The sequence below is a fragment of the Centropristis striata genome, chromosome 4 (assembly GCF_030273125.1).
Source record: "Centropristis striata isolate RG_2023a ecotype Rhode Island chromosome 4, C.striata_1.0, whole genome shotgun sequence".
Taxonomy (NCBI): Eukaryota; Metazoa; Chordata; class Actinopteri; order Perciformes; family Serranidae; genus Centropristis; species Centropristis striata.
The window spans coordinates 11,060,743-11,087,819 of record NC_081520.1 but is presented as its reverse complement, the minus strand read 5'-3'; the positions used below and the strand labels follow the sequence as shown (position 1 = coordinate 11,087,819).

The 27,077-nt window shown below is 37.7% G+C and overlaps 1 protein-coding gene across 1 annotated transcript in view; it reads left to right on the top strand.

Annotated features, from left to right (window-relative positions):
* dph1 (diphthamide biosynthesis 1) overlaps positions 1-27,077 on the top strand; it is a 73,468-nt gene that overhangs the window by 2,854 nt on the left and 43,537 nt on the right. Inside the window, exons 2-3 of the mRNA XM_059331907.1 lie at positions 621-770; positions 18,260-18,323. Of these exons, the coding sequence (XP_059187890.1) occupies positions 621-770; positions 18,260-18,323 (214 nt within the window). The remainder of the gene's footprint in view (positions 1-620; positions 771-18,259; positions 18,324-27,077) is intronic.

The window sequence follows — 27,077 nt, the reverse complement described above, 5'->3', positions numbered from 1 at the left end:
ATCAAATGTGCATCACATAGCATGCATGTATGATAAAAGGGTAAAAGAGAAAAACATGCAGGTGCAGTCCCCACATAGGATGTACGCTGTTAAAAACAGTACTGCCTGTACTTTTAAACAAGTGAGGCTACATCCATCTCAAACTCCCAGTAAAATCTGAGCAAAATCTATCAACTTCTTTCCCATTTCAGCTGCAATTTCAAGCCGCCCAGTAGCTTGTAGAAAATGATTAAGATGCTACATAGACAAATTTGCAGTGCTCTCCAATTCCCCAGCTCTCATACCCCTTAAAATGTGGCTTTATATTTGACACATCGGGACGATTTGGATGTGGAAAGTAGCTTTCCTGAAATCTATTAATCGCCTTCATTCACACCCCAAAGGCCAGTCTGAACTGTAGAACATGTCTGAAACACGTTTTGAAGCATGAGCCTCGCTTCATTTGGTGCAGAGTGACTGGTACTGGCGGTTCCTGCTGAATAACTTCACTGATTACTTCAACGTTATTATCTGACTGTGACATTTTGCATGATGGTCTCACACTGATAGATATGATGTCGTGGCTGGAAAGCTGTATTCACCGCATTGCTAATAGCTCTATCATTTAACTTGCTCCTCAGTCCGTGGACCACGGCGTGTAGCCAATCAAATTCCAGATGAAATCCTGCAAGATCCTGAGCTACAGGAGGCGATCAAAGCCCTGCCTGCAAATTACAACTTTGAGATCCACAAGACAGTTTGGAAAGTGAGGCAAGCCAACGCGACAAGAGGTGAGCTGTTATTTCCTAATACACTTGATTCATTTTGGACATGATTCGAAATCTGTGTTTACAGTTGTGGAATAAGGGTCTGTTGTTCTGGTCTTTGGATGTGTTACCATCTGTTTTTGATACCTGCCAATTAAAATCCCGCACAAGGCTGTAATTCTAACCTACCTGGTCTACCTGGTGTTTTTCTTTAAAGATTTTCTATGACACTAGAGGCTTTTAAATTGCACAGCTGATTTGTGAAATAAGTTAAATTAGCTGAATTGGAGCAGAGGCTGGATACAATGACTCCAAGTAAAGGATCTGCAGTAAATGCAGTCTTTTACTCTGTATATACAAGAGGAATAGCTTCAATTTATAGTCACATTAACTAGCAGTGCTGGAGTACAAATTATGCTTCTTGGTAACCTTCTGAACCCCAATCAATTTCAGAGTTTTTTGCTCCTGTCACATTTTACTCACAGTGGCCTAATTTCTCCCTGCAGTATATAAGTCCTGCACATCTATGGAAACAGCAGAATTATGGCTAGAATTTGGGAGAACTCTAAAATGTCTTTTGCACAGTATAACTCAGTCGTAACACCATAAATGACAAAAATGCGAGTTGTATTTCTTTGATGATTCATTTTACAAGAATTGGAATGACATTGAATTCATATATACAACATTTTTCAAGTGCTCCAAATATTGGAAAAAACCCTTGTCCCCTCCACTCTGCCCCATGTAAACAGTCTGCAGCTCAGTACAAGTTTCAATGAATATTTGTCACATGATAGTTGGTCTCAGCTGAATAAATCATGGCTTCCAGTTGCACGGAGAAACACATAATTTAATGTTCTTTTACAGGATGTGGTCAGTGCAAACTTTTTTTTTTCAAAATTTTTCACAAAAAAGTGATTTTAATTTGGGGCTTGCTCCATTTTCTGACCGAAGCATTCACCACATGATTCAACGACCATCAGGAACGTGAAAATCTGGTGATGATTTCTGTTTTTAAAATTTTTGTCTTGAAGAAATGGAGTGATTTTGGCGATATATATTATATTTTTGAAAGAAAATATGTCTCTTCAGAAATATTTATTTAAGTCCATTAGTGTCAGTGTAACCTCCAGGTAAAAATAGCAGAAGGTTTAGCACTATAGCTCTTCCTTTTGTCTGGTTAATCACACCTCATTAACAGCTGCTTTTGCACGTGTCAAGACGATTAGCAGTGCAGAGTGAATGTATGAACACACGGGATGCACAGCCTGAAAAATCTTATACTAAAAGGGTGCAAGCATTCATTCAAAATACCATCCATGAGTGCATCTGTGCTTTGACCTACTTTGACTTTATTGTACAATCTGTAACCTGTGAGCTTCACACAGGTTTATCCAGTGTTGGAACAAATCAAAAAGAACCAGTTTCCAAAAGGCCATGTAGGTAATCCCACAGGGACTTTCAAATCTCACAACACTGAACAAATATTTAACAATACACGCATGCTTTACATATATCAAAAGCAAAAACAAGAAATTTGTACAATATGCAATGTATTTGTGGTAATATTGAGCTGGGCGATAAATCGAATGAATACAAATTTGTTTTTAATGAACATCGGTTTTCTCTTTCATTTCCACCGCCGCTTCCCTTGGAATACCACATTTACTTTGCACAGAGAAACACACACATGGCAGCAAGCAGAGAAGAGTTCGTTCCCAAATCCAAGCTGCAAAGTTTGTTTAAAGGCTGTTGCAACTAAAAGCAGCGGCACAACCAATAAATTAATTCGGAGTGGGAAAATGTTGTTCACTACAAGATGCATAAGACCGCGGCAGCACGTAAACATCAGCTAAAAAGCAGCCAACATTAGCAGAATCATTCGCATCGTATCCCGTATGACAAGAAGGGGGGGGGCTATTACAGAAGTAGTAGTGTTGCATAAGGTCACGAACAGACACTGATCCAGAGAAGTATCACAAACCAAACTTCCCAAGGCTCAGTAATTTCGCCAATAAATAAATAATAATAATTGGGTTTTCTGTGTGTGTGTGTGTGTGTGTGTGTGTGTGTGTGTGTGTGTGTGTGTGTGTGTGTGTGTGTGTTTGTGTGTGTTTGTGTGTGTTTGTGTGTGTATGTGTGTGTATGTGTGTGTGTGTGTGTGTGTGTGTGTGTGTGTGTGTACATGCAACAGGGCATGCATCAAGCCAGGGGCAGTCTTCCTTGCCAAAAATGTGTTTAAAAAAAAGAAAGAAATATTGACACTAAAGACAGCAAGCATACAGCTTGTGTCTTCTACATCTACCAAAATGTGATGTTGACTATGTAATGCATGCAGATGTTTAATTTGGTTTACATATCTTCAGGGACACAGCATAGTTTTGGCATACAAGAGGCACCTTTTATTTATATGCAAAACATGTGAAGATTCATAAAAGTTATGTTTGCACTATATCAATCCCAATGGGGAAAATTATCTATTTTTGTAATAGCATGAAACCTGACTTTTTTTTTTTTGCAAGAGGGGTCACTTTTTTTTGACGTGTGTTTGAAGGTGCAGATAAGTGAACATTTTCTATGGTTTCTATGTCTAAAGCTAGTAGAAAGCTTGCTGAAAAGTTATATTCTCACTCTTTTTATTACATTGGCAGGGCTAATAATTTCTTTGTCATTTGCAGTTTGTTTTTGAGAAGGAACAATTTTATTTTTAGGCCATATCGCCCAGCCCTACATGATATCATTCAGAAACAAACATTTTTTTTTTTGTTGTGTTCGCTCTTATTGGCCAGCATGGACACCAAAGGGAAGCAGAAAGCTTTTCACAATCACTTCCATGTCTAGTGTGTTTTGGAGTACGTTAACACTGAATATGTGAGGGGGATGTGTTAGCCCTTTTTTGATCTTCAGGGGGGGAAATTCCCGCAGGAACTGTTATTGACAGAGCTGGAAGGCTGCACTCACACTGCAGCTGATCTCACCTTCAGCAGATGTTTGTGTTACTACAAACAAAACAAGACATCTTATTTTTTAACCTTCTGACAACTACTGACATTACTGTCTTTATGTCATGCTAGTTTGTTGTGCACAGGGCTAAATAATAATAATTATTATAATTATCAGGGACCCTTGACGTCAAGTTATCTGAATGGGGTTCTATTGGTTTCCCCAATAGTCTCCTTTTTATAGAAATGCCCACTTTATGTTAATCTCATTTAGTATAAATGTGGGTTTTTTTGCCTATTCTAAAATGAGTGTGTATGAATATTTCTGCAATCTGGGGTCCCTAAACTTCTTTGAATATTATATATCATGACTGAAAAGCTGAGGCTCTTGTAAATTCAATGAGCCCAATTTCACTGTTGTGTGTTGATGTGAGTCCCCATAGTAACCACTTAGTTACAGTGAGAACATTCTTTTGAACTTGACCTGACTATATAGAATGAGCTGCTGTGATCTCTATGATAATCACAGCCTCATGAAATTTTGCAATCTCAAATTAGAGGCAGAGAGCATTCAGAAGATGAATTTCTTTCCTAGGTATATTCATCAATAAGGCCACACTCACATGAATCACACTGTGTGGTGAATAGTGCCACACTGTTAAAAAAAAGATAAACAATAACTACTCAATAAAACTGAGGCAACAGATTGCACGCAATATTATTAATTAAATCTAACTACGTTACAAGTTGAGTTAATAACGACTTAACAGGAAGTGCCTGTCAATTAGAAACGGACTAATTCTATTGTGTTGGATTCATTCAAATTTCTCTTGATTTAGAATTACATACACATAAAGATTATATTTAATGTGATCAAAATAAGTAGATTCTATCTCAAACATTTTTATATTAAAGTTACTTAAACAACTGCCTCAAAATCAAGGACGCATTTATATTTAATACATTTTATCAAATATATTACGTAAAATGAAATGACTACAGAATAATGTATTACAGTGTAGGGTTGTGTGACCATGTTGGTCTGTCACTAAAGCTGGGGACACACTAAACAACTTTTATGGTCTTTACAGATTTTGAAAAGACTTGGAGTACACACTTCATGGCTGGTATGGTATTTTTGTATGACAACTGAAAGACTGGGGATCACACCATTAACAGTTGCGCCTGATGATCACTGATTAAAGTCAGTTGAACACATCAAACTCTTGCAAGGGCAACAGTTTAATGGGTAAACAAACATACCAGTTGGTGGCGGTAATGCACCAATTTGTTGTTTGCCAACTGCCAATAATGCATTAAGAAATAGAATAAGAAGGAGAGGAAGAAGTAAACAAACATGGACGACAATCAGTTCACTGCTCCTGTTGTCTGCGCAGCTATCTGCTCGGAAAAAAAAACATCAAGAAGAAAAACGACTTCCAGTCATCTTGTGATTCTATTTCCTGTCTCCCAGCCATCTTTTTCATTGGCTGTAGGCAACACGTGTTTACAGTTAGGTCGGTAATCAGTTCACACTTCCCTGATTGCAGCCATATTCAGCTCATTTACTGATTTGAGATTACATTTTTTTTAAAAATACAAGTCGAATCACTTTAATGTATTTTGTATGTTAAATCTCAGCCTGAAAGTAACTAAAGCTGGCAGCTAAATGTAGTGGAGTAAAAAGTACAATATTTGCCTCTTAATGTAGTGGAGTAGAAGTATAAACTAACATAAAATGGAAATACTCAAGTACAGGTACCTCAAAATTGTACTTAAGTACAGTACTTGAGTAAATGTACTTAGTTACATTCCACCACTGAACTTTTCACCTCAAAAAAGATTTTGTGCCAACTAGCCATGCTGACTGTTCCCATATAGTGCAGACTGGTGCAGACTTTGGGAAAATCTGGCAAAAAAAAATCTTGTAGTGTGTCTTCAGCTTTGAATTGCCTACTTTTGTGAAGTTTTGTTGTTTACTTTAATTTCCAATCGAGCAAAAGTAAACTTAAATTTCACAGTCCTTTTGGTGTTGTGCAGTTGTTATTTTAAAGTGATATTTGGAGAGATTGAAAGCAAAACCTGGCCTCATAACCAAAGAAAGCTTTTCAAACCCAATCTCAAAGTCAAAGGAGGAAAAATATTCTGATCATCGACTAAAAAGGAAGAAGCAGCTTGAGATGCCTCTTTGACAGACTGTCCAGACGTCACATCTTTTGTAATAATTTATTTTGTTAGTTGGCGTTGTATCAGGATGGAGGTCATTTAAACAGATACGAGATATGGGTCACTTAAAAAATAGTACAGTCAAACAGAATAATCAGATGTGAGCAAAATCTGAATTGAGTAGTCAGGCCTGCAGTGGGATTGTAGCCTCAGGACTAACTGAGTGTGGGCACAGTGGGAGGCTTCACTGACATCGATGTACTGTATGCTGTGATCTGCAGCAGCAGGCAAGTCTTTTTTGTTGCTCCAGAGCTGCCTTTAGCAAAATTTCATGATATTATTTTATTGTGTTACTCGCCTTTTATACCATTTGTAATAAAAACCAAGAATGTAAATACTATCAGGAAGTTAAAGAGCTGCAGTGAGGGCAGAGCTATTTTTCAAAATTACAAAATCAGTCAGGAAACAAAACAGCGAAGAGATGAGGAAGCTTGCTGATGCATACAGCACTTCACTTTAACTATCTATTTGCAGAGGCAGTATTAGATATAGCATCATTTGCAGGTTTTTCCTAAAAAATTCTAATATCATAAAAGACACTGGGGACTAATCAAGCGGTGTGAATGCTTGTACTCAGAGTTATGTGTTAAGGTGCTGCTGGATCTCACAGGCACGGCTGCTATTCTTTTTCTGTTGCATAGTAACAGGAGCAATTTAACATTAATAAAATGATGACAGAAATCTAGTATTCATGTGTGCAGACTTTATGCTCACTGATTTCATGTAACTGATGTCTAGTGTTGACATGAAAATGCATCATAAAGTCAGTCCACAGTTTGGAGGGGCGGACTTTTTTTTTTTTTTTTTTTTTCCCTTTTTAATTACTTTAGTTACAATGTTTTGGTCATCAGTTTTTATATATAGAAATATTTTATTAATTTTTTTTTAGAACAGATGAAAGTATTTCCAAAAATAATGACAGAAACAAAGACAAAAAGAAAGAAAGGGAGAGAAAAATAAATAAAAAGGGAAAAAAAATAATAATAAAATGATAAAATATATTTGTATAGCGTTGTTATTTGACTTTATGGGTGACAGGATGTAAGTGGCACACTTAATAAAAAAGGTAAATAAATAGATTAATAATAATAAACACCCAGACCTGAATCAGTTCTCTTCAAATACTGCAGCCGACCCAATTAAAATAACTTTGCTGCAACCCGCTGAAGTATATCTAAATGACACTGCCCTTGTCATGAGGCAGATTTTCTTCCCAAAAATGTAAAATCCAATACTTTGTTAACTAAGAAACTTTTCCTTAAAGTTACTAATGGTTTCTATTTTCTGTTGTTGCTGAAAATGTACATTTTAAAAGTGCTAATTTACAGAGCAGTTGTGACCCTTGTTCAGTGTAACTGACAAAGATAAAGATTCAGCCTTTTATTGACTGTGCTTTAAAAGTTTAAGGATTTTTTTCACTTTAAGGATGTTTTTTGAAGTCAATCTTAAAATACCACTGACATACTAAGAGATCACTCCCTAAAGTCATTTCAAAGTAAGTTATGGCTGACAAAATCTTATTTCAATAAATACACTAGCGCTCAAAAGTTTGGGGTCACCTCGAAAAAGCCTGTTGTTTGCCATGAAAACAAACTGTTTTATTCATGAAATGAATAACAAAATGTATTGAAAATATAGTAAAGACATTGATAAGGGTAGAAATAACACTTTTATCCTGTACAAATCTCCAACTTCACCTCTAGACACTCAACTCACCTACGGAAGGATCATTTTATTGCTTCTCAAATCAGCAAAACAGTTTTCAGCTGTGCTAACATAATGCTCAGGTGTTGTAATGATCAATTAGCTTTTCAACACTATAAATGTGGATTAACACAATGTGCCACTGGAACACAGGAGTGATGGTTGCTGACAATATATATTAGATATTCCATAAGAAAACCAGCCGTTTCCAGCTTTAATAGTCATTTACCACATTAACAATGTCTAGACCAGGGGTAGGCAACCTGCGGCTCCGGAGCCACATGTGGCTCTTTAGGCCATCTGCAGTGGCTCCTTGTAGCTGTGACAATGAAATCACACCACATGAACAGATATTTCTGTTTTCCCTGTAAACGGTATTAAAACGTCTACAGCCCAGCACCTTAACATCTACATTTTGCCAACTTCAAGTATAGTTTTGAGTTTCTCTAGCTGGACTAGCTTTCGATTCTAAATCTCCTGAGATATTTCTTGGGTGTCCAGCCTCTCATTTGCACTTTGGATCCTCGCTGCATTCTGACAAATTCGTATTTATAAATGCTCATTACTACCTATTAGTAATGTTGGTAGGCTAATTTAGACTTAGTAGGCTGTTCCATCTTCATTGTGAGGCTCAGGGCAGGAAGTTCACAAGGCCCATGGCCCGTGTGCCCTTGTAGAACCTGATAATGTAATAAATTCCCGATAATGTAATAACCCCGATAATGTAACAAAAATCTGCACTTGAGTCCATTGAAATTGTAATAAAACCTGATGATGTTATAACTTCCCGATAATGTAATAAAGTGCATTTCCCAATAATGTAATACACTTTTTACCAATAATGTAATAAAGTATAACACCAAGCACCTTTAGATTCAAGAAGCTGTTGAATGCATTCGTGTGTCATGGATACCTCGTTTGTGAAAAACGGATGAACGGGTCAAAAGTTAATAAACATTCAACTTTGACCTGTTGGTGGCGCTAGAGCTCTTGAGCTAGAGTTGCCTACACAGTAGTGTAGGCAACACTGTGGACTTAAAATCCTTGTTTTATTTTTGGCTTTTGGCCTTTGTGCCCTCAAACAATTGACAACACAAAAGGCCAAGTGGCCTTGCCCCTAAAATAACGAAATTCTAGGCCTGGTGAGGCTGAAAAATAAGGTTTTTAAGGCTCTGTTCTGGCATTATTTCTCTTTTTTTGACTAACAATGGCTCTTTTGTTAGTAAAGGTTGCTGGCCCCTTGTCTAGACTGTATGTCTGTTATTTTAATTTTTAAAAATTGAACTTTCTTTTAAAAATAAGGACATTGTGACCCCAAACTTTTGAGCGCTAGTGTATATGTGAGTTTTTGTTGGAGACAGACTTTAATCTTTATTCTTTAATAGCATATATACTTTGACTTCCTGCTCTCAGGCATTGTTACATGTATATTTTGACATTTCCTCACGCTTGGTGTTTTCGGTGCAACAGGTCGTGGTGTAGTGCTACAACGACGGCCTCCAGCTAAAGAAAAAACGGTCCTTCACTAATGTAAATGTCAAAATGTGTAGACCTTCAGTTGCTCCTGCCTTGGGTGGAAATATGCAGATGGCATGCCAAGAGGATTGAATCATTTTTCAGATGTCCCTGTGGGACGCGTGTGGTTTAGCGCAGCTTGCTGGCTTTGCCTTTTGTTGTGTGACGTTTTTTTTTAGGTTTTTTTTATCAGAGCTCATCCCCTCTCCCTCTCCCTCTCCCTCTCTCTGTCTCTCTCTCTCTCTCTCTCTCTCTCTCTCTCTCTCTGAACTCTGAGAGCATAACTCACCTTATCACCCCTGTCTCTCTCTGTTCCTCTTTGTGTCCATCTGTTTCTTTGACAGCCTTTGAACTCCTCTTGAGTCTCATACACTGTGCTTTTTAAAACAGGGGGCAGAGACAGATACAGTCGATTTTTATTTTAGTTTATAAATAGTCAAAAGCTTTGTGTTGGTTTGCCTAATTTTCTCATCTGAATCTAATTGTGTGTTGTTTTGATATAATCTGTTGCACATCTCAGCTCTTTAAAGGAGCAGCTTAGAAGTTCAGAGATTTCCGTTGTCTTGATTACCGTCGCACGTTCAGTTAAGATTAAGACAACAATGTAATTAGGTGATTATAACAAGCTGACTTGGGTCTGTTGTTTTGTAGGGAAGCTATTTTTTTATGCCTGGAATAGGAATTCAGATCAACAAACAAGGCAGATGGAGGCTCTTCCGGCCAGCCATTCACAAATAAGATGGAATCAGTGTATTCTGGTGAAAATATGGCTGACTTTGGAACAAACTGAATCCACACTTTCCAGCCCTGGCTCTTGTTTATTACATCAAAGCTTAGTATGTGTGTTAAAGTAATATGCCCATAAAGTTAAGAAATAACAGAAAGGTTTGCTGTGTTTAGCATTAGAAAAGTGATCATATTACAACTATTGTATATCTTTACAGACCTGGCCAATTTTCTTAAAATTGTTTGACAAATGCATCCAAGACATGTGCTGAACCAGCTGATTGATCATTCAACTCTAACAAAAATTAGCCTGTGTGTTTACAGGTAATAATCTTTGGCCCTCTGTGTTTAGTTTGAAGCAATTTAACCACCAAAACATAGTGGAAACAGGTTATATAGGCATACCTTCATCACAGCCATTTTATTTAAGCTCTCATCTGCATTCATTTAAACCATTTTTTATGGCTTTTGTCTTACAACACTTGTTCAGCCTTGCACATAACTTCTAAATCCTACAGAAGAATTAAAAAAAAGACACTGAGATAAAGGCAACAAAGCAGAAAAGCAGCTCGGCCTTGAGTGTCTTGGGGGACCTTGAATTCATGAAAGTGTTCCACTGCGGGGATTGTGAAACGCTCGGGGAGTTGTTCTGTTTCCCAAGGTCTTCTCACAACTAAACTATAGACAATCAAAAGATTAGCAGAGTTGACAGTTTCTCTTAGATGTTTCCTTGAGCTTCAAGACAATAAGCAACATGTGGAACTTTGAGTTCCTCCTCTCAGTTGCCACAGTTGGCGGGGGCTGGTAAAATAGAGGAAAAATATAGTGGTAACTAGAATAGCACTCGGGGAGCGCAGACCTCCACCAAGGCCAATGATGCATTTATTTATTCCTCAGATGGTTCCATTTCCAGGGTTGGAAAGTTGTTATTCCAACTTTGGTGTGTTCAATAGCTTTAAGTCGTAATGTGGGAACAACATGGATACTATAAAGAAGATGTGTTGTATTCAATTGCGTAGGGCATTTAAACAACAGATTGATCACTGTTTCCAGTATTTGACTGCGTGATAACCTCTATGGTGACAACTAGGGTTGCAAAATTCCAGGAATTTTCAAAGTTGGAAAATTTCCTTGGTAATTGATGGGAATTGATGGCAATAAACTGGGAATTTACCAAATTGAAGCTTGGCCCTTAAAAGGGAACTTAAATATAGTTGGGGGAAATATATTTCTTGAGCATAATCTGGACTAAAACAACCAGATTTCATGCAAACACTTGAATATCTCTGCTTTCACATGCACATAGCACACTGCTTACTGCAGGGCTACTGATTTCTTTCAACATTTACATGCTGAATGGGATTTTTTTGGAATTTTTTGAGGAGGGGGGGTAATTTCACTTGAATGGGTGGGATGAGTAATATTCAAATCAACAATCATGTTGTAGTTGTACAGTGAAATAATTGAGTGTTCAATAAAGTAATTAAAACTTGATAAAGTTAGACTTACAAATGAATCTGTTCAAATATCATGTTTTTTTATTTTGAATATTTCCAAAATTCCCTAGCTTTACTTCCCATGGAAAGTTTCTGGAAATTTACTGGACATTTTCCACCGCTTTGCAACCCTAGTGACAACAAAGAGCTAAGAAAAACTGATCAGGTGAGCCATGAAATATGACGGGGAAGTAATTTTATTGATTATGCCAGAACCTCATGAATGCAGCACAGAATCCCTGTCTTAGTGTTAAAGAAACCAAATATTAATTTGTGTATTTGCCACATGACTTGGGTGTGCTCCGAAATGTAATGGCTTTTTCCTTGGCCCATGCTTCACCTTTCCACCAAGTTCCATGAAAATTGAGCCAATAGTTAAAAACACATGATCGTACTACTTATTACTGAACTGGACTTAGTTAAAATAAAGTGGCTGGTGACTTGTTTTTCCCAATGAATTAAAGGTCCCTCACTAAAGAGTCTCTTTGTGCATCCCCCAATAAAAGAACTACTGTTTCCATTCATCCCCAAATACAAAACGGCTTCCAGTAAGTAGTCCAAGATATGTTTTCCTCCTCCATCTGAACAGCATGTTCCTTTATAGAAAACATGACAGCAGAGAGAGCGCTGGCTGCCAGAGTAAAAATTCAAGCAGATCACAGTCAGTAGTATCTACAGGCTGGACATGCACATGTGGATGCACGTGTTTGCTGAATAGATAATGGTAAATACACATTTTAACACTCAGTTATGTAAGTTTGTGGATTTATGTCCAAAAGACTACTTCTGTAACAACCATTTACTCTTAATGCAAACGTTTTATACAAGTAAAGACCTATTGCAGATAATTTTCCACTTTTACAAGGTTATTGAATTGTTTCAGAATGCATTAGCTAGTATATATATTTAATATATAAATGAGGCAAATATATAGTGCACAATGCCATAAAATGCAATAGCACTGCAAATGCTGGTGGTCTCAAAAATACACATAAAGTTGAATCAACACCTCTCTAAGATAGTTTCACACTTTGTTAGCTTAATGAAGGTAGAATATTGCAGAAGTGTTATTTATGAGACGTCATTAGTTTTAGTAACTAATAAACTGGCAACCGATTTCAGTAAATCTATTCCCCTTTTTCTAATATTGGCCATGTTGGAGTTCCATAATCCATTAATTCCATAAAACATAATTTACTGCAGGATAAACCGTGTATGTAGTCCTATACTAGTCTTCCTCACCACCCTTTAAAACTTCTGCCTGATCCCTCGGCTTCGTTTGTTCTATCTGCCGTTCACTGATGAATTGGTCTTTCCAGCCCTTTCTTAGTTCACCTTTGTCTTTGATTGTTAACATAATCCAACGTGGAACTTTCTTAAAACCTCTACAACCAGGAGTGTTGCAACAATAGGTTAGTCCTATAGCAGCATTGTTAAATGATAAGAGTGATCTTTTTGTCACTGAGCAATTAGAAAGTTCCATGTAAAAAACAAAAACAGTGGTCAACATTAAGTGACGTGTCCAAGAAGAAGAAACCTTCCGCACTTGTTTCTTTAAGTTTTAGGAGCTTTATAATAAATTAAGAGTGCTCAAAGCAGTCTGCCAAGGGGTCCCTTAAAGTTTCTGGAGTCATTAATTTATAGTAACATGATATTTATTTATTTGTTACAAAATGCATCAGTTCAATTAACAAATATTTAAATGTTTTAATCTATAGTTGTTCATATATTATCTTTCTATCTTACAGCACTGTAGAAGATTTTGAATACATGTCTAATATCTTTCTGAAACTTTTCTCTTGGGATGCTCGTTCACATTACTCAGACTATAAAATGGCAAAAATAAATAAATAGCCCACATCAAATTTTTCCAAGGGACATACATGAGGGGTCCTCAGTATATTCTCTATCTTGTAAAGGGTCCTTGGCTGAAAATAGATCGACTACCTCTGCTCAAAGCTTTGATGACTAAGTGCCAGGATACCATTAAAGGGCTGCACAGGTTCAGGACGTACAATATCGGCCACTTTCACCAAGCAGTCCACCAAGCACAAACTCGACATCATTGAACAGCTTTTAAAGCTGAGCAATTTCGTGAGCTACCACAGCTTGCCTGTGTTACAGTTTCACTACGGTAGACTTGTTGACTCTTTTCAACCTCACTTTGTGCTCTTTAGCCATTCATTTGTCCTAGGGAATGTGGCGTTTAACATTAAATCGCTTTAGCACAGGGTTCGTACAGGTGCTTAAAATCCTTGAAAATGCTTGAATTTAAATGTTGTATTTTCAAGGTCTAAAAAGTGCTTGGATTTTGGATAAAGTGCTTGTAAATGCTTGAAATTCTTACTGTATTTCTCTTGCAATCTGACTATATCCATCTATAGACTATAGATAATCACATGTTCAATTTAAAAAATAATGAGTAACCTATCTGAAATGAAGACCGTTCCTCCTAAAAGTGTAATACCATTGCTGTTGGTATGGTTAAGTGAAATCTCCCCCTTTTAGTATGTAAGTACTCATCTAAACCATGCAATTTACAACAGGTGTAAGATACTGGAAAAGCTTGAAAATTGACCTTGAAAAATGCTTTAATTTGACCACTGCTAAAGTGTACGAACCCTGTTAGCACCACATTCACCTGTTTGCAGATCACTTCATCCGTTTCCCTCCACCTCTTTTTCTCTCCAACCATAGCATATTTTTTACACATTGATGACAGCTATTCAAAGTATTAAAATGTGAGTGAAATACAATGCATGCTTTTCATGTGGTGATGGTGGAGCTGCACAGAATGTTTCAGAGGGACGCCATTTGAAGCCACTTCGTCTTATTTTATGTGCGTGTGTTTTAGGTTCTCTGTCTTTGAGGGCAGGAGAGCACTTTCAGGGGTAGAAGCAGCATATCGTTCTCGCATGAAAACTCAAACACGCATTCAAACAGCCTGTCCCACCTCCGGCATCTGACTCACCTTTCGCCGGGGGCAGCAGATGGAGAAAGCTCTTTGCTTCTGTCAGCTGAAGCAGAGGTGTGCTCTGAAACCTTTCTCTGTTAATAAACTTGCCCTTTGCTCGGTAATGACCTGTCTCTCAGTTTCTACGTGAGCGCCTGGTGATCCCTTAACCTTTCATCAGCAAGAAGTGCTCTCACTCCTTCTTTTCACACTGGCCCATCTATCACTCCATCTCATGGCTATCCACCCTCAACCTCCTTGGCCTTTTGTCTGTCCCAGCTTTTATTGTTTAATGCTGTCTGGCCCTGAAGACTAGAAATTGTTTCAGGTCTAGTCATGTGAAAACGTTGCTCTGAATTCAGCGTCTTCGAATTGTAAGTGTCCACTGAGACGTTGATGGATTTATTGAAGTAAGGTGCGGCGGAGTTTGACTGGGAGAAAATGTCACGGCTGATTGATACAAAGCCTTTGTCTCCTGGTGCTCGCTCCATGTGTCTGACATGGATCCTGGGACTTCACGCTGAACTAGTCGACACTTTGTGAACGCATGTTTGTAAGCATTTCTAATCTAATCTAAGATAAGATGAGATCAGATTTTCTTTATTAGTCCCACAACAGGGAAATTTTCAATATTACAGCAGCAAAGTGGTTAGCAAGCTAGAGAGGAACTTCAATAACAAATAACATAAAAAGTAAATAAGTTTATAATAATATAAACTAGAAATATAAAAAAGGTATTAACAATTAAACAAGTAAAAAATATTTTTAAAAGTATTTACAATTTACAAATAAATAGAAAATAAAATGTAGGAACATTATATACAATGTAGACAGAGTCAACAGTTGAAGATGTGTAAGCATGACGTCTATATGAAACATACATCAATTACTGTTTTACAAAGAGTAAACGGCAGAAAGACAAGTGTTGGCAGGAGGCCTTGCTGATACAGAAACAGTGTAGTGTAATGTAATCTCAGCTAAAAATCTATTCTAGTTACTTAGAAAAAAGGCCAAAACTGGAGTTTATCTCCAACAACATTTTCAGGCAAACATCCTACATGTGCCTGCATATCATAAACCATGTGAAGTTTTTCCATAGAGAAAGCAAGTGAGTCTAAACTGTCTAAATCAGGGATGGGCAACTTAAATGCTGGAGGGGGCCCACAATTTTTCATCGACACTACCACAGGGACACATGTAGGACCATGCACTTCACCACATATGATGAAACTGCCATTTTAAATATGTTTACAGTGCAGTAACTTAACATAGTTCAAAATGTGCAAATGTGCAAGAACAGCAGACCAACATTAATTGCAAGAAGTAATTTTTTGCATTTTTACCCTTCACTTTAAGATTTCATGCTCAAATGCATGTAGTTGTACTGAGGGCCACTTCAAGTGAGGGTGCTGGCCGAATGCGGCCCCCGGGCCTCCAGTTGCCCATCCCTGGTCTAAATTGTAACAATGTGAGCTACGGTTGTAACGCAGTGAAAAACACCGTCAAACTACACTAGTGCTCAAAAGTTTGGGGACACCCAGAAAATGTTTGTGTTGTTTTCCATTAAAAAACAAACTGTTTTATTCAAATGAGTTACAAAACGAATCGAAAATATAGTAAAGACATTGACATGGGTAGAAATAATAATTTTATCTCCAACTTTACATCTAGATACTCAACCAGCCTGAGGAAGGATCATTTCATTGCTTCTCAAATCAGCACAAAACAGCTGTGCTAACATAATGCACAGCTGATGAATTAGCCTCTCAACACTACAACCTTGGACAGTATATAATAGATATTTCATAAGAAAAGCAGCTGTTTCCAGCTTTAATAGTCATTTACCACATTAACAATGTCTAGACTATGTCTAGACATTGTTAGACATTGCTGTTAGACATTGCTAGACATTGTCTAGACTATACAGTCTAGACAATGTCTAGACTGTTATTTTATTTTATTTTTTAAATGTGCTTTTCTTACAAAAATAAGGACATTTCTGAGTGACCCCAAAGTTTTGAGCAGTGTAAATACATTTAGTATGTTTCTAAATTGCTGATTAAATGATAAAAATAAGGAATGAAGGGAAAGTGTTATTATTGACATTTTAAAGGGGTTTTCCTTCTCACAGCAGCATATTTGCTTACCTTATATCTCCTCACACTCTCGTCTGTTCCTTTTCATCCACTTCATGCTCTGATTCCTGTTCTGTTATTCCTTACGGGGCTATACTTAACATCGTTAATATCTTATTAGTCTCCGATACCAAGATGTCGTCATGCTTATTTGATGATGAGATGGCAGGATTAATGTATACTTAGTCACAGAGTCTGGAACTACCAAATAATATAGGATCTTTAATGCAAAAACATCACAAGACATCTCATTAGAAATTCCCAAAGAACATTCAGACTTTCATCTACTTTTAATGCCAACAAAAAATGATTATGTTATCCTGAAGGGAAAGCTTGAAAGGTGCAGTTCAGTTTGCATGAGATGAGGAAACTAAAACATTTTGATTGTTGTCTTTGAAAGAATATTTGCCCTTGTAAAACTTTTGCAATTATCTTTACTGATTGAATTGTAGAAATCAAAGTAGTAGCAATGTTAAAATATCCTCTAAGGAAATGAAAATAACACATTGAATGACAAAAAAAGAAATTATTTGGACTAATGTTAGATACAAAACCCAATAAAAGAAAAGAAACGATGATGAAAATTAAACAAATGTCAAAGGAAAAATGTTAAAATGGAACATTATGAAATTAGAGCAATAAAATTACAGCCGTATAAAAATTAGTTTTAAGTAATTATTCAAAAAGGAGCATTGAAATCAACAAGTGGATTATTTTAACCTTAATAATAACTGCTCTCTGTTACCTCTTTGTTGTCATTAAAATTATAAAATAATGTGATTATTATAACTAATTCCCTTTTCTTCCTCGGAGGCTTATTTTCATCATGTTTTCAGAAGCTCATACTTTTTTTATTTGAGCTTATTTATTTAAAACGATGAGCTCACACTTTCCTTGTATTAAGAGTTCCTTAGGAAACATGTGAGAGCAATTTCCTGAACAAGTAATACACCTGCAACGGCTTTTTAGAGGTGGAGAGTCTCTCATGCAATACTGATCTCTTCACTTCCATTAGCAGCAAATCCAGCAATCTCACATGACATCTCCAGTCATCATTTATGTGATTTTTCTTTCAAGAAATATGCATAAAGGAGAGGGCCGCACTTCACTGATTGCAGGCAGGGTGCATTTGAGATGCTTCCAGGCCCTTCTGCCTGTTTGATAAAAAAAACATGCCTGTCTCTCAGTGCACAGTCTGAAACGAGGCAAAAGCCACTCAGTAAATCCTGCCCTAAATTAGCTTTTTTTTCTCCATTGGTTCATCTCAGCTGGTGTCACACATCAGTAGATTAGTAGGTCTCCTGTTGTCAGCACGCAACACCATCAGCAGGACCAATGGTTGTTAATTGGTCGCTTGATTTCGATTTTACAGGAGCCACATTGGTTTTTCTTTCCTTTTACGTTAAATTCTAGCTGTGAGACATAAAGTTATGTGACGCTGGGTAAAGAGGGGGTGGGGTTGTGTGTTTCAGCAGCAAAAGAGAGTGAAAGTGAGTCACAGAGCCAGTGGCAGGCATGGAGACAGACGGGAAAAAGAGAGAGTTTAATGGCTCCGTACAAGCCATGAGCTGTAGAGATAGGCCTTTGGTGATTGGTTTGGACTATATTTCCAACAGCCCGTCACTCGCTAAAATAAACCAACAGTTCTCCCGTGGCAGAGGGGAAATTACCCTGAAATGTCACTGTTTGCTGTCAGTGGAGCACTCTGAACCAGTTGCAGAGGCTATGTATAACTGTGCTGTCCAGGATTTATTAAATAACATGTTGCCGTCACTCGAACGCAAGTATGTGACTCTTCTGTTTCCCTTCTTTCCAGTGGCTCTGCAGCTTCCAGAGGGCCTGCAGATGTTTGCCTGTGTCATCGCTGACATCATTGAGAGGTACGGTTGTGTGTGTTTTTTTTGATTGCTTAAGTTATTTTAAAACATATGAGGAAGAAAAGGATGCAGAAGTCAAGGCAGCAGAGGAGGAAGTTTAACTGCTGCAGCCACTAGGTACTCATTAGGAGAGCGAGAGCTTTATCGTAATTCCCCGCATTCGACTCAATCAGGGATTCAGCAGAAAATGAGACACGATTACGCTGTTTTAGGACGGAGCAGATATCACAGCTTCCCTTGCTCACAGTTGAAGTAGGGAAGAGATATTATTCTTGTTAATTACATCTTGTTTCAGTCTGCATATGCCCTATTGCACACCAGCACTCGATCACACAGACACCACAAAGTTCTTTTTTTTTTTTTTTCATCCTGCAGCGAGAAGTGCTTCAGCATTAATGTGCTCTTTATGCTACGCTGTGGTTTGGCCTGTGCTGTGATAAATACATTTTGTGCTTGGTTAATAGAGACACACATTCTAAAAAAACTGCAATGAAGCACAAGGAAAAGTCTCCTGTTTCTTTTTTCTAAAAGTTTCCTCCACAGTTTTGGTCTCTGTGGTCTTACTGCTCCTTAAGTTAGCCTCTGTTTCTCAGGAGCTTTGTCCGCTAAGTGTTTTCTCAAAGAAAATAGCTGCTGTCATTAAACACCCAAAGTGGATTATTTTCATAGGTGTTTAATCAATACGAACTTGATTACGAGATGGACAAGATGAAGAATAGAGTGGCTGGAGCTGCAATATACTTTTCAGGCTGGGCGGATATTTGATTTCACACAGGAAACCTGCATCAAATCAGTTTGACTATATTATTGTGCTCTTCATGCTTACATGCACTTTATAATACTACACCAAAGGGCTGTATATATAGTCAGAACCATATAAAAATGGTCAATGGACTGCATTTGTAAAGTGCTTTTCTATACATAGCAACCACTTAAATCGCTTTTACACAGGTTCACACATTCACACACACATTCATACACTGGTGGCAGAGGCTTCCATGCAAGGTGCCACCTGCTGATCAGTTCAGTAAAGATACACATGCATTCACACACTGACGGGACAGAGCTTCTGATCAGCGAGTGACCACTCTAACGTATTCTATATCGTCTCCTGATGTCCAAAAACCAGTGGCTGAACTGCGTTGCAACAATATTTACATAATTTAGATGCTGCTTTGAGTTCAGATCATAGCAACATAGCATAGCTGTTTTGTTTAAAAAGCAGTATACAAAAATAGGCTTTACCATGGTTGGTTCATATAGACATTTTATTTAGTGAATTACCAGAAAACACGCTACAGCATCATATTGTTCTTGAGATATAAAATCACCTGCAGTATATTGGGATACAACATTATGGCCATTATCACCCAGCTCTACTATGCCAACCAAGACACATTTATTTACCATTTAAATGATAAAACTTCTTGCTCAAAAAGTGTTTGGTAAAGAGGGCTGTATTTCTCCTTTTGCCTCAACTCTTTTATCTAACTTCTCTTTTTACTCCATCATTTTTGCTCCTCTTTCTCCAGCTGTATCAGCCCGCTATCGCTTTATCTTTCTATCACTCTCTTTACAGTCATTTCAACTTTTTTTATCACAAGAAAGATGATAGAGGGAAGTTTTGATGATAGGGTCTGGTTTTATCAGTCCCGCTGCTATCAGATCGAGAGCTACTACCGTTTGCTGCGATGGCTTTTAAACCGACACCCTTGCAGTCCACATTTCCATGTTTGAATTGCCACTGTCCATCATGGAGTCTGTTAAATCGGCCCCATCTCTTCTAATGAGAGCAATTAGCGGACACTAATTGCTTTCTCGGTGTCTTCATACCCCTTCCTCTATCGCTCTCTGTGTATTTTCTACCCTCTCTCTGCCATGCACATGATTCCTCCCCCAGACTGCGGCAGAGAAGATGGTTCTCACGGTTTCCCTTCATTAGCTCCTGCTATATAGTTTCCCTCAAGGTATTTTGCTTGTGTCTGTGCTGTCTTACTAAAAAAAAAAATTCTTTGCGATTCTAGTCTTTCCAGATTTAGCAGATGGGTTCTTTGAATCCTGGATGAACATCAGAGCCTCTGTGAAGAACTAAATATCTTCCATCCTGTGCACAGCCTGGCAGGTTGAGTTAATCGTTCGAATGACATCAGCAGAGTATGAGAACTGTTGACTGTGTATTGGAAAGAATCTGGCAATACAATATGTATAATAATACGGTGGTTACATTTAATAATATATTGCAATGTATGGCAATACTCTAAGCAAGGTCATATGTTGTGGTTTATGTTTATTTATAATGACTTCATGGAAAATCTTATTAAATCAAGTAGTCTGGTGGTTTTTAAAAGGTATTAAAAGTAAATTAAATTTGCCAAAAATCAGGCCATTAGTCACAAGTTATAAACTTCATCTAAGAAGGTATTAAATTAGTTGCAAGTTACCTCGTTAAATCATAATGAAATTTGTTACTCCTTTACCATCACCTTACTTTTTTACCTTTTCTTTTACTTCTTTTCATTTAACCTTTCTGTTTTTAACTATTTTTAAAACCTTTTCTGATTTTCATTTGTCATTTTGTGCCCCTTCGTCGAGAAAGAATGATAGAGTGTAGTGGTGGAGAAGTGGTATGTGCTCTCCTTACACATAACAAGGACATAACATTTTGTCTTGGGTTCGGGTTAAATAGCAAATAATTGTGTAAAGGTCGGTGATGCTATTAAAGCAAAAATTATCATAATAACATAATAATAATGTGATATAGGTACTTGATTGGAATTGTAAGCATTACCACACTTACTTACTAAGAAAAGTAACAAAATTACAGTCATCAGTTACATTATAATTAGTTACCTCCAACACTGAAGTTGCAGATCATTGTCATGTTGGTATTAAAATAGATTGTGAAGGTATTCAAAAAGGTATTAAATTCAACTTAAGTTTTTCTGTATATACCCTGTAAATATTTTGTGAATAGTCAACCCAATATCTGGTATTGATAATCAAGGGTCAACAATATTGTGAACAATATTAGTTTTTCTCTACACACTCCCAATTGTCATTAAGGAGAGCAGCGCTGCAACACCAGCAGGCTGAAGTAGATTATTTTAGCCAATACAATACAATAAAATGTCCCTGTATCAAATGTGCTTTATTTCCAGCCAAATACAGTAAGTTTAAAACCTATATAGTTGCTTTCAAAGGTTAAACTTGTTGGGTACAATCATTTGTAAGTAAGAATTAAGAATGGTGGCCAAAACTATATAGATAAGTCCAATTTCTAATAAACAACAATTGGTTTTCAGCTGAGGCTCTGTTACATCTGTCTTTCGACCACCGGAGACGGAACATGACATTGTAGATGCATTAGAACAGGGTCACCATGAAACTGTGTACATATCTCAATGTTAAATGTCTACACCTGAAAGAAAAAAGACTTCTGTGTATATTGTACCCGAAAGGTCACCCCAGAAGTTGCCTTTGACTTAATACATGTAGATATGGTGACCTGGTGGACTGAGAATCTTCTGAGACATCCTGATGACAGCTACAAGAATGTCAGTTTAAGTTGACAGCCACATCACGTCTCAGGGCTTATCGGAGCAAACAGTGAATCGAAGGTCAGCACTATCTGGTGGCACCTCACTGTATGATCTCTGATCCTGATGTGGGAAAGAAATTGCAACATTTGTAAGGAGGAACTAAAGGAACTTTAGGTCTTGGCACAAGTCTGTTTTCATTCCATACTGTAACCGGATAGATAGTGCCCTGGTGGTCAGAATGGTCATGATAACAATCTCAACACAGGAGCTTAGAATTTGGTTGATTCGTTCAAAGGCTTAACCTGCAGGTGAATGCTGTCTGTTTCTGGTTGTTAAATCTGCCCTCTGGATCAAACTGCTTATTGGGAAACCGGGATGTTCAGCTCAGAATCTCATGTAGCACTTAACAATGATTATTAGGTTGAGAATGAGAAATATTTAGACCAGCGTCTGTCATTTCACAGCATGTTATTATGTCAAGCAGCTGTTGCATTGTTGAAAATGTAGCAAATGGGCCTCCTCATCCTAATATGGCTCTAGCACAGGATTGGAGGGCGGTGTCGGAGAGAGTGAGTGACGGTAACCTTTGGATGTTGCCACAGCAGGAGGCTGACCTCGTGTCAGCCAGCTTATGTCGAGGGTTACCAGCAGTTCCAGGAGTTGGGCGGCTCTGCCATCACCATCGCTGCCACGGTCCCTCATGCTCCGGAGACAGGGCTGAGGTCCATATCAAAATGGGGATGAAAGGGCTAAGCTGCCCTCAGAGTAAGGCGCTTCAGTGGGAGGGACTGCTAAGTCTTAATGAGGACAAGCTGCTCTGAATTATGGCCATGCTGCAGTTAATACACTCAGGCCAATACACACACTCTTTGCATATGTACACTTTTACTGTCGCAATGTACCACGCTTAATGTGATACTTTCTCTTTTAAGCATTATCTTGCTTCCTCTGACTTTGTCTGTCCATTTAGTTATCTATCTCTTTATCTTTCTGTCTTAGCGTCCCTTTTTCTCCTTGCTGCCTCTCTGTTTCATTCACATTCAGCACAAGGGGAAAAACATGATCTTGCACTCACATTTACGCATTAAGAATAAAACAGCACCACCAACTACAGCCTCAAAAATGACCTCAGAGCAAAATGGACACATTTCTATCTTTTCGAGTTATTTTCTTTAAAAAAAATTCAAATTCAAATTGAAAAATCCATGATCAAGTTAAATTGAGCAAATGAAACTTAAGGCAGGACCATGATCTCAAACAGTCCTCTGGTTTTTAGCTTTTAGCTGGGAGCTATCAATAAAGGCCATCTAAGGCATCTTAGACGACACTTATGGAGTAAGCCTGGTGGTGTAATGGTGTAATTTCCACTGGGAATGGCTGGGGGAACATGTCCCCACCGCTTTACAGCATTATGCTTTTGTTTCAGTTTGGTTTAATTATTAAAATCTCTTTTAACGGTGTCAAATTACCTTACTGCCCAGCCACCAAAATCCACATGAGAGTTGCTCTGCGTGGTTAACATTGCTCATCTAGGCCTTCAGTATTACCATGCACTCACGGCAATTAGGCTAAGCTTTGCCAGAAGTAGCAAGTGATTTGCGGACCTATATGCACTGTGAAACACATTATCTATGAGTTAAAAGATTTATTTTTTTGTGCATTACATTGCAGAATTACACATCACGTCTCTTTTTAAGGAAACATTTGATTATACAGTTAAAGCATTAAAAATTCAGCAGTTTTTGTTGCTTTTTCATATATACAAACAGCATTATGGAATGTGTGAAGACCTTGTTAATCAAACCTACCGCCTTGGAGTTAAATGTGATCATTTAAACATACTCTAAAATAAACACTCATCTAATTAAGACATGCTAAGAACATAGGTTAGGGCAGAGCTTCCTGATGTTGTTTTCAGCAGTGTAAAACCTTTTTCGTTTGTTACCAAAGGAAAATTGCACAGTCCTCCTTTTCCATCACTAATGTTACCATCTGACCCTTCCTTTTACGCAGCTGGTCTGGTGGGTGACGTCTGGTGTTAGTATGGCAAGTGAGACTCTCCTGTGTGTGCAGAAAAGTGTTGTAACCTGCAGGTGCAGCAGACACAGTGAAGTGCACAGAGTGTAATAGGATTTTTTCATTTCATTACTATCCTACAGATCTTTAATAATTGATACCATATATTAGTTTTTCATTGATGCTATGCAGGTCACAGAAACCCGAGCACTTTAAGATTGCAGCCCACTTGATACTTTAAAGTAGATCAGTCTGTGTAATGCCTACTGTCCAAATAACCATCTTCCAATATGTAAAGCAGCAGTCCAGTTATTACCCCGCCTTGCCCCTTTATCTGATTCTCTCTGTGCCATTTCATTTCATTCTTTACTCTATCTGTGTTGACATTGTCATGGGAATTCAAAGACTTATGAACTCTGCTGTCAGAAGTAAACAAAAGAGAAAAGCTTTCAGAATAAAAGAAGGAATTGGTAACTTGTGCAGGCAGGCGATGATGCATGTGCTGTCACTGTACCATATGTTTTATTGCCTTTGATGGTATGCCAGCTGTCTCGTCCTAGCTTTGAAAGATACTTTTATGAACTTACTTCAATATTTACTGCTGCTGCTTTTGTGACAGTGGGGGAATATAAAGAGAGTAGCAGAAAGCATGCGGGTGTGTGGGGATGTTGCCGTGTCCCCATCCTGAGGACAGCAGTAGCATTTAATGTTCTGTCTCTGTTCCCCTGGCACAGAAGCCCTGGGCCTCTACACAGAGATGTTGACTTGTAACCTAATCCCAGGTCTTGTTCTCTGATGTTTAGTGGCTAAACGACAAATTTGCTGAGCACACAAGGCCAAAGGGCTCTGCTATTGAAGCAAAAAAACAATCGTGGAAATAAATAATTCCCTTTTTCTCTCTAAAAATGAGTCCCCTGACTATTTATTATAGATCATAAGAGAAAATATACATGTTTAATAGTGCTGTTGTTTTATTGTTTGTATTAAATATATGTAGTTGGGACTCCCTTTAAAGAGTATTGATATTGAGTGTAAAAAAAGTAAATTGAATTGACTTTTTTTTTTTTTATGAACCAAGATGTCGCTGCAAGCTTTTATACAACCATTTACACCAACATGTTTAGATAACTGGCAGACGAAATAGAATCCAATTTCTAGGTTGAGAGACAATGACACTGTCCTACAAATGACAATCACAGGGTTGTTATGTGTTGTCATATAACACTGATAACAGTTAACGACACTCTGTTAAGTGTTTCCACATTCACTCTAGTGTCTGACAGAGCAGAGAAGCTGTCTTAACAGAGCCGGCATGCCAAAGTACTAAATGAAATGACACATCTATATTCCTGGTTTTACATCCAACCCTGATTCTGAAAAAGTTGGGACACTGTTTAAAACCAAACTAGATGATAATATGCTGATCTTTATGGACATATATTCAAATGAAAACTGTACGAAGACAAAATATTTACTGCATGGGCACGTAATCCAACAGTTTATAAACAGTGTTTCTCAATGCACAATGGAAGGTATTTATGGATTTCACCATCTATGATCCATATCATCATAAAAAGATTCAGAGAATCCGGAGAAATCTTTACATCCAGGGGGAAAAGCTGAACCCTATTGCTTCAAAGGAAACACTGTGGGTACCCTACTGTTCTGGCTGAATCCAGACCTATCTCACTTTGAAAATGAAATCCATTATGAAACTTAAAATAGGACAATGGAAACCCTGGACTGTTGAGCAACCAAAGTTATATCAAGCAAGAACAGGAAAGAATTTTGTCTTTAGAAACTTCAACATTTGCATCCTCAGTTCTAAAATGCTCATTGAGTTTTGCAAGAAAGGTAATGTAACACAGAAGTAAACATGCCTATGCACCAACTTTTTTGGAATGTGTTGCAGGCATCAACTTCAGAATTTCAATGAAATTTGTGTCCAGAAGCATTGGCAAATGGCCACACTCGCGTTTTACACCGTAATTCCAATTTTTTGGAATCCAGTTGTGTTTTAAATGCTGTTAGCTTAGCTAGATAGTTAGACAACCAACAGCTGTGGCCACATGTCAAAAAAGGTTGGTTACACCCAATCCAGTTCGCTAAATGTTTATTACGATGAAGCCACATTAGGTCACTTCTGTTCTATTTGCCTCTTGTGACTGAGAGCCATTTAGTGTGCTTTTACACCTTACAAACTCAATTTTTCATTGAAGTTGTGGTCGTGAATGATTGGGCGGGGCTTGTAGGTGTAACTGTCATGATGTTTGTATTTCCCTAACGTTTATATTTAGAAGCTGTTTATCAAAAGAGACATGGAAGTCAGAGGTACAACACAGTTAATATAAAGTGGCATTAAAAAGTAGTTAAACAGCAAAAAGAGTGGAAGATAGCAGGATGGAGAGAGGCAGAGATGGGTTAATTAAAATGCATGAGTAATTTGTTACTGAAAGCCCCGACAGTCACCAGAATATTTAATTTCCCTAGATCTGGCAGTTGCCCTGAACCTACGCACCAGTTACCAATGCCCTTAGTTTTGAGTTTTTTCTGCAGAAAAGCAGTCAGCAAAAAATAGCCCAGGTCTTCAGACTGCAGTATAATGAGGCCCACATCTCTGATTAATATAGAAACAAGAGTAGGAAGGAAGCTTTCCCAAAAAGGCCTTATGAATAAAGATAGTTGAGTGACTAAGCAAAAGCATTGTCAGAAAAGGCAAAGCAGCCCCGGCATCGACTATACAGTGATGAGTAAGAGATTTGCAATTTGTAACCATCTCAACACACCATCATAAATGGTGTCAAACACCCAAAGACACTGAGCCCATGTAGTCGTAGCAAATCAGCATAATGATATAATTGTTAAATGAGGCAAAACAAACTTTCGATGGCTCAAAGGAAGAAATAGTGAAACACTCCAACTTTTGTGCATGCTTTGTGGCTTATCAACATTGTTTTCACTGTGGGACTCATTTAACATCTTTAAATGTTTGAAACAAGACACCAGCTTCCAAAACTTAGTAAGCTTTCATTCTTTGAGGTTCGTACAAAACCTTTAAAGTTTATAATCGTGCTGATATTCTTAATATAGAATGCAGAACATCGTTTGGGGTGATTTAGAAATGCTATTTATTTATTTTAATCTAATATTTATTTTATAATTCATTGAAAATGTTATATTTTAATCTATAATACTGTCATGT